General features: G+C 44.4%; 1 protein-coding gene across 1 annotated transcript in view; it reads right to left on the minus strand.

Moving 5' to 3' along the window:
- THSD7B (thrombospondin type 1 domain containing 7B) overlaps positions 1-12,121 on the minus strand; it is a 445,789-nt gene that overhangs the window by 140,687 nt on the left and 292,981 nt on the right. Inside the window, exon 14 of the mRNA XM_072122242.1 lies at positions 7,748-7,942. Coding sequence (XP_071978343.1) covers positions 7,748-7,942 — 195 coding nt within the window. The remainder of the gene's footprint in view (positions 1-7,747; positions 7,943-12,121) is intronic.

The raw sequence follows: 12,121 nt of genomic DNA on the forward strand, positions 1-12,121 counted from the left end.
GCGCATCGCTGTGAGCCGTGGGCTAGCCCTACATTTCCTTACAGCTTTTCCCACTCCGGCTAGGCGCATGCGCACCAGAGACGCTCATGTTGTGGCTGGTATCAGTGGCCGATGCAATTTGTAACTTCAGCAGTGCATATACTACATTTAAAGGGGTTGCCCTTATTTCTTTTTACTATGGGCCCGAGGGGATGTAGAAATAAGAACCAATTTGGGTCCAGAGGTTCCGTTTTGATGTTGCTTTCATAGAGCCCTCTGTTCTAGCCTCCTATTCCCTCCTATAAAGACGAGTCAGGCTTAGAGGCTGGGAGGGGGATGTCACAGTTAGATGCCTAGATCTTAGGATCTAAACAAAGGCTCCAGGTTCTGTTTAGCTCCCTGGATCTCCGGTCCTATTGATCACAGAACCACAAGACCGGTGCAATCTGAAAGATGAGATTCTTAACCTTAAGACGACACCAGCAACATAACTATAGCAACTAGAGAACACAAGATAGGGGCGTCTAAAGTGACCCATCCCCTGCAGCCTCTAAACTTGACTCATCTCAGGCAAAATCTGACTCGTCTCTGCTTTTTGGAGGAGATTTCACAGAGAGAGTTCTAGAAAGGACATTTTAACCCCTTCCTGAGGGGGGCTGGTAGTTTAATGGGTTAAATACAGTGACAGAGGCGCTTTAAGCTCTCTTTTGGCAGGACTTTTAGTACAGCCGTAATCATTGACATGCAGTATGCGCCTGAGACATAACTGGAGGCTGTGTTTTGCAGCATTTCTTGCTTTTCGCCATGGATCAGAGCAGAGCTACATTGTTTCAGCTGATGATAACATTGGATGATACAGAATGAAATACGAGGCAGCAGAATCCGGAATGATTGGAAGCAGCGGCCGAGTATCAGAGGGTCGGCGCTGCGCCTGGTGGTGCCGCTTCTCTAACACGAAGGTTATATGGGCTCTTTATGTCCCGCAATTACATGCCCCGTGTAAAACAATTACTCTGCCTTTGTTTCCAATAAACATTTGGAGCGTTACTCCCGATTTTCCGCCGCCCCCGCTGGATTTTACTCCAAAGGCAATCAATGAAATTTAACGCAAGGCCGAGATTTTCTGTACACAATTCGTCTTGAAGTTTTAAAGCCCGTGAAGGTGAAACGGGGAAGGACTGCGCTTTTTATGTTGTTTTATTGATGTTTTATGCTGTTTGTTCTAATGAATGTGGATTGATACGCCGGCTAATGAAGCCGCAGCTATAGAGTCAGAGCGTCTTGTAATGAAGTCACGTTAGAAAACTTATTGGAAGATCAACTGGAACGGGATACAGAGCAGCTGCGGGCACAGAGGGGGATACTATCCAGATCTGTAGGGTCAGTGCTGTACACCTGTCAGTCATTGTGTATATGGGTGTATTATTATAATGGCTCAATGTCTGTCTTATACGAAGCCAGTATACAGCATCCAAAGACTTCTATGGAGAATATATTATCCCTAGTAACATCACTGTGTGTATTATCCCTGTACTGTGACATCACTGTGTGTATTATCCCTGTACTGTGACATCACTGGGTGTATTATCCCTGTACTGTGACATCACTGTGTTTATTATCCCTGTACTGTGACATCACTGTGTGTATTATCCCTGTACTGTGACATCACTGTGTGGATTATCCCTGTACTGTGACATCACTGTGTGTACTATCCCTGTACTGTAACATCACTGTGTATATTATCCATGTACTGTGACATCACTGTGTGTATTATCCCTAGTAACATCACTGTGTGTATTATCCCTGTACTGTGACATCACTGTGTGTATTATCCCTGTACTGTGACATCACTGTGTGGATTATCCCTGTACTGTGACATCACTGTGTGTATTATCCCTGTACTGTGACATCACTGTGTGGATTATCCCTGTACTGTGACATCACTGTGTGTACTATCCCTGTACTGTGACATCACTGTGTGTATTACCCCTGTACTGTGACATCGCTGTGTGTATTATCCCTGTACTGTGACATCACTGTGTGTATTATCCCTGTACTGTGACATCACTGTGTGTATTATCCCTGTACTGTGACATCACAGTGTGTATTATCCCTGTACTGTGACATCACTGTGTGTATTATCCCTGTACTGTGACATCACTGTGTGTATTATCCCTGTACTGTGACATCACTGTGTGTATTATCCCTGTACTGTGACATCACTGTGTGTATTATCCCTGTACTGTGACATCACGGTGTGTATTATCCCTGTACTGTGACATCACTGTGTGTATTATCTCCTGTACTGTGACATCACTGTGTGTATTATCCCTGTACTGTGACATCACTGTGTGTATTATCCCTGTACTGTGACATTACTGTGTGTATTATCCCTGTACTGTGACATCACTGTGTGTACTATCCCTGTACTGTGACATCACTGTGTGTATTATCCCTGTACTGTGACATCACTGTGTGTATTATCCCTGTACTGTGACATCACTGTGTGTATTATCCCTGTACTGTGACATCACTGTGTGCATTATCTCTGTACTGTGACATCACTGTGTGTATTATCCCCTGTACTGTGACATCGCTGTGTGTATTATCCTGTACTGTGACATCACTGTGTGTATTATCCCTGTACTGTGACATCACTGTGTATGATCCCTGTACTGTGACATCACTGTGTGTATTATCTCTGTACTGTGATATCACTGTGTGTATTATCCCTGTACTGTGACATCACTGTGTGTAGTATCCCTGTACTGTGACATCACTGTGTGTATTATCTCTGTACTGTGACATCACTGTGTGTATTATCTCTGTACTGTGACATTGCTGTGTGTATTATCCCTGTACTGTGACATCACTGTGTGTATTATCCCTGTACTGTGACATCACTGTGTGTATTATCCCTGCACTGTGACATCACTGTGTGTACTTTCCCTGTACTGTGACATCACTGTGTGTATTATCCCTGCACTGTGACATCACTGTCTGTATTTTCCCTGTACTGTGACATCGCTGTGTGTATTATCCCTGTACTGTGACATCACTGTGTGTATTATCCCTGTACTGTGACATCACTGTGTGTATTATCCTTGTACTGTGACATCACTGTGTGTATTATCCCTGTACTGTGACATCACTGTGTGTATTATCCCTGTACTGTGACATCACTGTGTGTATTATCCTTGTACTGTGACATCACTGTGTGTATTATCCCTGTACTGTGACATCACGGTGTGTATTATCCCTGTACTGTGACATCACTGTGTGTATTATCCTTGTACTGTGACATCACTGTGTGTATTATCCCTGTACTGTGACATCACTGTGTGTGTTATCCCTGGTCTGTAACACCACCGTGTATTATCTAATACTGCGATTACAGTGGCTGACACTTATCATAAACAGTGCAGTGTGTACTATGTGCGATGTCCTGTGTAGTATGCAGTGTGTATTATGTGTAGTGTGTACTTTGTGTACTGTGTACTTTGTGTACTGTGTACAATGTGCAGTGTGTACTATGTGCGGTGTCCTGTGTAGTGTGTACTATGTGCGGTGTCCTGTGTAGTGTGTACTATGTGCGGTGTCCTGTGTAGTGTGTACTATGTGCGGTGTGTACTATGTGCGGTGTGTACTATGTGCGGTGTCCTGTGTAGTGTGTACTATGTGTGGTGCCTTTTGTTATCCAGGGACTTCTGTATCCCTTATAGGGTTTATGTTACTTTACGTTTCTTTATGTTGCTTTACGTTTCTTTATGTTTCTTTATGTTGCTTTATGTTACTGCATGAGGCCAACTGACCTGAAATGTTTCTAGTTGTGACAATGAATGTTTTGAGCTAAATAAACTATAATTGTATATATCGTACTCTCTGTGCTAAACACTTTCATTACAGGACCCTAAGATCTAGGTCAAAAACCCCATTAGAATAGAACGTTGTTGTAATGGTATCAATAGTTACCATGGCCACCATGTAGCAGTCACTAAGAAGGAAGAGACACATAGTAGATGCAGGGAGCTGAATATGTTTAGAATTATTGCAATAGTGACAATGAAATGAGACCTTTTCACAGCACTGAACTACATATCTTATGTGATTGCCCCTGCCAAACTGATGAATTTGGTATTTGTTGCATTAAAATCCGCCCACTCATTCAAAAGATATGACCCCCAGAAGTTTAGATATAAATTAGCACATGCAGGGTAAGAGACACGCCCCCAGGAGAATACGAGGTCACGCCCCTCTTGCCTGGTATGAGCTTATACACGTAGAAACTTCCGGGGGTCATATCTTTTGAATGGGTGGTCGGATTTTAACAAAACAAACACCAAATTGATCAGGTGAGAATCAGCAATCCCATGACATATAATATTCAGCATTTTGTTGATGGTGACAGGTCTCCTTTAAGAATACATGGACATTGTGATTTTAACCATGTGGTGCGGCAACATTAGTGGATAACTAAGAGGTGGTGTTATATATTCAGAAATTTATCAAAACTGCAGCAAAGCTTTTAGTTGATGGGTTCTTGCAAAATATGTACTGACTTCCTTTCTATAATTTGTGATTTCTCATCCTGGTCTTCTCGGATTGAGTATCAACTCCATATAGGCCAATTTAAGAAGCTACACCCTGCCTCCAGCAGCGCCCCTGCCAAAACCTATACCAGAGCCTAAGAATGATGAGTTCAAAGTATCAGACATGCTAATATTCAACATGTCCCAGCCTTGTTTCTTTGGGAATTCCCCTTTAACATGTAGCGTTGGCCACTGAAGGATGATGGTGGAGGGAAGAAGGGTCAGCCAGTTGGATTTTAGAGGGAAATTGCGACTCTCCCATTAACAAAAGGTTGTTGTCCAGGCCAGCCAAAATTAGGGGGTTCAGTGCATGGGCACTAAGGGGACCATGGTTTAGATTGACATTGACTGCACTCTAGTTATAGGGTTGTAGAAGATGCGAGGTCAACTCCTGCCGCCTTCATACAACCATTTTGTTCTCTTCTGTATGAGATATGAAGTAATGATTAAAAATGGGAGATATTTTGGGTTGGGGGGGCTTCTTGCTGTCGGTGGATGAGTAAGAGTGGAATCTCCTGCCCTGAGAAGAGGATCCAGCGATGTCACCAGTACTGACCCCTCTCCCCTATGGACACCAAAACCAGAAAAAGTGTAAAAACTACATTTACAGAAACAGCTGTAAATTCTCCTCAGATCATAGTAAATTCATTTAACTAATGACATTATATGTGGAGACGATTCCTGCAATAAATTAAACTATTAAGTATAATTAGCGTCTCAGCGAGACACAACAGCTGTATCTCCGGAGGACGCTAAGTGCGGAGACACTGGAATCTTTTATATTTAGTAATGTGGAGGCACCAGCAGAATAGTGAGTGCAGCTCTGGAGTATAATACAGGATGTAACTCAGGATCAGTACAGGATAAGTAATGTCATGTATGTACACAGTCACTGCACCAGCAGCAGAATAGTGAGTGCAGCTCTGGAGTATAATACAGGATGTAACTCAGGATCAGTACAGGATAAGTAATGTCATGTATGTACACAGTGACTGCACCAGCAGCAGAATAGTGAGTGCAGCTCTGGGGTATAATACAAGATGTAACTCAGGATCAGTACAGGATAAGTAATGTCATGTATGTACACAGTGACTGCACCAGCAGCAGAATAGTGAGTGCAGCTCTGGGGTATAATACAGGATGTAACTCAGGATCCGTACAGGATAAGTAATGTCATGTATGTACACAGTGACTGCACCAGCAGCAGAATAGTGAGTGCAGCTCTGGGGTATAATACAGGATGTAACTCAGGATCAGTACAGGATAAGTAATGTCATGTATGTACACAGTGACTGCACCAGCAGCAGAATAGTGAGTGCAGCTCTGGAGTATAATACAGGATGTAACTCAGGATCAGTACAGGATAAGTAATGTCATGTATGTACACAGTGACTGCACCAGCAGCAGAATAGTGAGTGCAGCTCTGGAGTATTATACAGGATGTAACTGAGGATCAGCACAGGATAAGTAATGTCATGTATGTACACAGTGACTGCACCAGCAGCAGAATAGTGAGTGCAGCTCTGGGGTATAGTACAGGATGTAACTCAGGATCAGTACAGGATAAGTAATGTCATGTATGTACACAGTGACTGCACCAGCAGCAGAATAGTGAGTGCAGCTCTGGGGTATAGTACAGGATGTAACTCAGGATCAGTACAGGATAAGTAATGTCATGTATGTACACAGTGACTGTACCAGCAGCAGAATAGTGAGTGCAGCTCTGGAGTATAATACAGGATGTAACTCAGGATCAGTACAGGATAAGTAATGTCATGTATGTACACAGTGACTGCACCAGCAGCAGAATAGTGAGTGCAGCTCTGGAGTATAATACAGGATGTAACTCAGGATCAGTACAGGATAAGTAATGTCATGTATGTACACAGTGACTGCACCAGCAGCAGAATAGTGAGTGCAGCTCTGGGGTATAATACAGGATGTAACTCAGGATCAGTGCAGGATAAGTAATGTCATGTATGTACACAGTGACTGCACCAGCAGCAGAATAGTGAGTGCAGCTCTGGGGTATATATAATACAGTATGTAACTCAGGATCAGTACAGGATAAGTAGTGTCATGTATGTACACAGTGACTGCACCAGCAGCAGAATAGTGAGTGCAGCTCTGGGGTATAATACAAGATGTAACTCAGGATCAGTGCAGGATAAGTAATGTCATGTATGTACACAGTGACTGCACCAGCAGCAGAATAGTGAGTGCAGCTTTGGGGTATATATAATACAGTATGTAACTCAGGATCAGTACAGGATAAGTAGTGTCATGTATGTACACAGTGACTGCACCAGCAGCAGAATAGTGAGTGCAGCTCTGGGGTATAGTACAGGATGTAACTCAGGATCAGTACAGGATAAGTAGTGTCATGTATGTACACAGTGACTGCACCAGCAGCAGAATAGTGAGTGCAGCTCTGGGGTATAATACAGGATGTAACTCAGGATCAGTACAGGATAAGTAATGTCATGTATGTACACAGTGACTGCACCAGCAGCAGAATAGTGAGTGCAGCTCTGGTGTATAATACAGGATGTAACTCAGGATCAGTACAGGATAAGTAATGTCATGTATGTACACAGTGACTGCACCAGCAGCAGAATAGTGACTGCAGCTCCGGGGTATAATACAGGATGTAACTCAGGATCAGTACAGGATAAGTAATGTCATGTATGTACACAGTGACTGCACCAGCAGCAGAATAGTGAGTGCAGCTCTGGGGTATAATACAGGATGTAACTCAGGATCAGTACAGGATAAGTAATGTCATGTATGTACACAGTGACTGCACCAGCAGCAGAATAGTGAGTGCAGCTCTGGGGTATAATACAGGATGTAACTCAGGATCAGTACAGGATAAGTAATGTCATGTATGTACACAGTGACTGCACCAGCAGCAGAATAGTGAGTGCAGCTCTGGGGTATAACACAGGATGTAACTCAGGATCAGTACAGGATAAGTAATGTCATGTATGTACACAGTGACTGCACCAGCAGCAGAATACTGAGTGCAGCTCTGGAGTATAATACAGGATGTAACTCAGGATCAGTACAGGATAAGTAATGTCATGTATATACACAGTGACTGCACCAGCAGCAGTATAGTGAGTGCAGCTCTTGACATTTTAAACCATAATGTTGGTGCCGGGTGAGAAGTAACTTACCTGTCAGGGATCTTCTCCTTGTTCTAGTTGATGCACAGTCTGAGTTACAAGAGGTAAATTTAGTCCATGGGGTGAATGTACAATCCTCCTTGCACGGGACCTTACACTCCTGTTCTGCGGGTGGGGGAGGTCCGGCCCATTGGAGACATTCGGTCACATCCGCAGGACGGTCGTGGTCGGTGACACAGGAGACCTCTATAAGACACAACCACGAGGGCTTCATGTTACATCAGAACGTGGGGAACTAGAAGAAGATACAGAATAACTTTTATCCGGTGATCTAGGATAATACAAAGGCTGTGTGTAAATTCTCTGGTGGTCTTGTGTAGTTTGGGGGTCTCTCCGTGCTTTCCCTGGTGGGCTTGAAAATATAATCGATCATTGATAAATCATTCAGGTGTCTCTCCTCAAAAATGGGGTCAACTGTCTAATGTGCAAAGTGAGTGCCAAACAGGGGACCCCAAAACCTCCTTTCTAGATCCCACTGCAATACTATGAGGTTTTTAACCCCAACCACCAACTCGTCAGCCCTGTTTGAAAATGCTCCGCCCCCTTGTGCAGAGGAGGAGCACTGCACCTTGTGGCCACTCGCATGCTACACTGAAGTGCTCTGTTTGGTGATGTCATGACTCCAAAGATCTCATTGGATACATTGGGGGTCATTTACTAAGGGCCCGATTCGCTTTTTCCCGACGTGTTACCCGAATATTTCCGAAATGTGCCGATTTTCCCTGAATTGCCCCGGGATTTTGGCGCACGCGACGGAAATCGGGGGGCGTGGCCGAACGGTAACCCGACGGATTTGGAAAAACCGCCGCATTTAAAAAAAAAAAATTGGTCGCACGGGCCATACTCACATGCACCACGATGAAGACGATGAACTCCGGGGCACCTCGGCGGACTTCGGCGCAGCAGCGACACCTGGTGGACATCGGGCACAGGACCTTCATGAATCGCCGGAAGACCCAAACGCTCGTCAGAGGAACGAAGATGGACCGGGTAAGTAAATGTGCGCCATAGTATTCATCGCATCAGATAATTCATCCGCTGCTGCTAAGCGGGGGTGGGGTAAGAGTTAGGAGGAGGAGGAGCCTATGGTAGGTATGATTAGAGGCAGTGGTGGATGATTACTGACATGGACCCCGGGCTGTATGAATATTATAGCCCTTTAAAGTCTGGAATTCTTGGGAGGATTTGTTCTTTCTTCCTGCTTTCAAGCTGCAGTTTCAGGACCTTTGTGGGACCTTCAAAGGTCCTGAAATGGCTTTAGTGTACATGTGTATTGAGAGCAGAACAGATGTATGAAGATTTCATCGGTGAAGGTCCTTCTCAGTATAAAATTTGGTGGGTGATGTGGGTGGCCATGGGCCCCCTAGAATACCACTAGTATTATAATCCACTACTGCTTAAAGGGACTCTACCACTTCCCAAATCACCTTACAGGTAAAACCAGAATTGTGTTGGGCTCTTCAAAAGCTTTCCAGGAAAGCCTTTCCTCTTTCCTAACGATCTGTCATTTTAGAGATAATTCAATGAATGTCTTTATGTAAATAAGGATGTAAGTGCACAGGGGGCGGGGCTGGGTGATGCTTTTTCACACATTTGCCGCTTTTTACAACCATATTCTATGGGAGGTGTTATTCCTTGTATACAGTGGTGTTGCTTTAAAGTAAAAGTGGTATAGAATGAAGAAAACACCTGCACTAGATGTCTAAGCTCCGCCTTCAGTGCACTCAGTTGCATAAATACATAATACAAGAAGAAGGCGAAACCAGATAAGGATGTTTTTACTTGTGGAGCTAAGACAAACTTATGAATTATAGTTCCTGCTATTGCAATGCAAAATGATGCACTGGGGGGGCGGGGCTGCACACTGGAGGCGGGGCACGGATTGTGATTATAGGAAGCATAGAAGGAAGGCAACTGCTGCTCTAGAAGACCTGAACTAAGAAACCCATTAGCAAAAATCAGATTAATAATAAAGTGCAACATTTAAGTTTTAAACAAAAAGGTAAATTAAAATTCACGTTCTCTGTCACTAAAATCTTATCTTTCGACAGTAAAATAATTTTTCTTTTTTTTTTTTTTTTTTTGGATTTTAAATAAAAGAGAAACTTGAATCCCCCTTTTTTGTTCTTTTGTGAATGTCAGCCATTGTCATCGTCTCCTCGCACGCGGGCGGCAGATACAAAGCTCTCACAATAAGTGGGAATTTGTCGTGAGCGGCGGTGACAAGCGGCGGATCAGGAAAAGTATATTATATTTTATCATTTGTGTCGCCATAGTAACTCGCCAGGTCGATGTACATTAAAGTACCCAAACACTTTGTATCGCACCTTAGAAGAACCTATTTAGGAGAGGATTTACGAGCGGCCGCTCGCTAGGAGGAAAGACGCCGCACGCTGCGCCAGGAAAAAGTCTTTAAACGGAGCGAGGGCTGTCATCTCCACGAGCCGCCGCTGTTAATAAGTGACATTCCTCGCAGCGCGCCGGCCCCCGCTAACACTCACTAGCCAACATCTGAGATGGATGACAAGGCAGGATCACACCGCGGGGCCGCCCCGGGCGCCATCTGTGAAGACGAGACGCCACCAGACCGACTGATTGGTTGACACATGAGTGTTTTTGAAACGGGTTTCCTCTAGTCCCAACCAAATCTGCACTAAAATTTGAAGGGAAATATATTCTGATGTATATATAATAATGTAAGATACTACAACTCCCAGCTTAAAGGGATTGTCCAGTCGCCACAAGTTAACCAATATCCACACCCAAGGATCAGGGGTCCGTTGTGCTTCCGTTGAACAAGCGAGCGGCCGCTCTGTCCATTGGCCAAGATTTACTCTTCTGCTTGCGTCAGTATTCTGGCGTAGTTCGCACATAAACAGGAAGCGCCAGGAAGCAATACTGTGCACTTAAAGGGGCGTTCCGGTGCATATCCTCACCTGGCCTTACATTTATGATGGCAAGTCCAACATAATTGTGGCGCACGCCTATTAAAGGACATCTACCACCAGGATGAAGGTTTGTAAACCAAGCACACTAACATACTGGTGTATGCCACTTCCGCTTCTTAGTTCTTGCTTTGTTCTTGGAAAAAGGATTTAAAAAATATATGCAAATGAACCTGAGGGGCTCCTGGCTCCATAGATGTCAATGGAGCCTGGAGCTCCTCAGGCTCATTTGCATAATTTTTAAAACCTTGTTTTTCTTAAAAACCAGGGCATAAGAAGCTGCAAGAAGAGCAGATCCCGGCAGAGGGGGCGCACACCAGTATGTCAGTGTGCTTGGTTTACAATCCTACATCCTGGTGGTAGATGTCCTTTAAACTGAGTGCACTCAGATTATGCAAGTTTTGCGCGTGCAGCATGCGCCAGATTAATGATGATTGTCGCCAGTATTCAATAATCAGGCGCACTCTGCATATTCGTGAGAGTACTGCAGTTTGCCTCGCTAATAGTAAATCTGGGCCTCACAGAGGTACAGACAGAGGTACAGACAGAAGTACAGACAGAAGTACAGACAGAGGTACAGACAGAGGTACAGACAGAAGTACAGACAGAAGTACAGACAGAGGTACAGACAGAAGTACAGACAGAGGTACAGACAGAGGTACAGACAGAGGTACAGACAGAGGTACAGACAGTGGTACAGACAGAAGTACAGACAGAGGAACAGACAGAGGTACAGACAGAAGTACAGACAGAAGTACAGACAGTGGTACAGACAGTGGTACAGACAGTGGTACAGACAGAAGTACAGATAGAGGTACAGACAGAGGTACAGACAGAAGTAAAGACAGAAGTACAGACAGAAGTACAGACAGAAGTACAGACAGAGGTACAGACAGAAGTAAAGACAGAGGTACAGACAGAGGTACAGACAGAAATACAGACAGAGATACAGACAGAAGTAAAGACAGAGGTACAGACAGAGGTACAGACAGAGGTACAGACAGAAGTACAGACAGAGGTACAGACAGAGGTACAGACAGAAGTACAGACAGAGGTACAGACAGAAGTACAGACAGAGGTACAGACAGAGGTACAGACAGAAGTACAGACAGAAGTACAGACAGAGGTACAGACAGAAGTACAGACAGAGGTACAGACAGAGCCATGTACAGCGCTTGGCTTTCTCCATTCTCTGCCCACAAAGGTCCACATGCAGGGGGCCCCTTTAGATCAGAGGGCCCTGGTCAAATGCCCAATTTGCAACAACCTAACGCCGGCCCTGGTGAGGGGTGGTTACAGATAGAAGTTGTACCTTATCCTGATACCGGAAAAGAACCAAAAGTCCCCTCCAGTGTTATAAGGGGTACCAGTGGGTCCTTGTACAGATGGGACTGCAGAATCAGCTATCCTCACTAGACCA

The sequence above is a fragment of the Engystomops pustulosus genome, chromosome 8 (genome assembly GCF_040894005.1).
Source record: "Engystomops pustulosus chromosome 8, aEngPut4.maternal, whole genome shotgun sequence".
In the NCBI taxonomy this organism is placed as follows: Eukaryota; Metazoa; Chordata; class Amphibia; order Anura; family Leptodactylidae; genus Engystomops; species Engystomops pustulosus.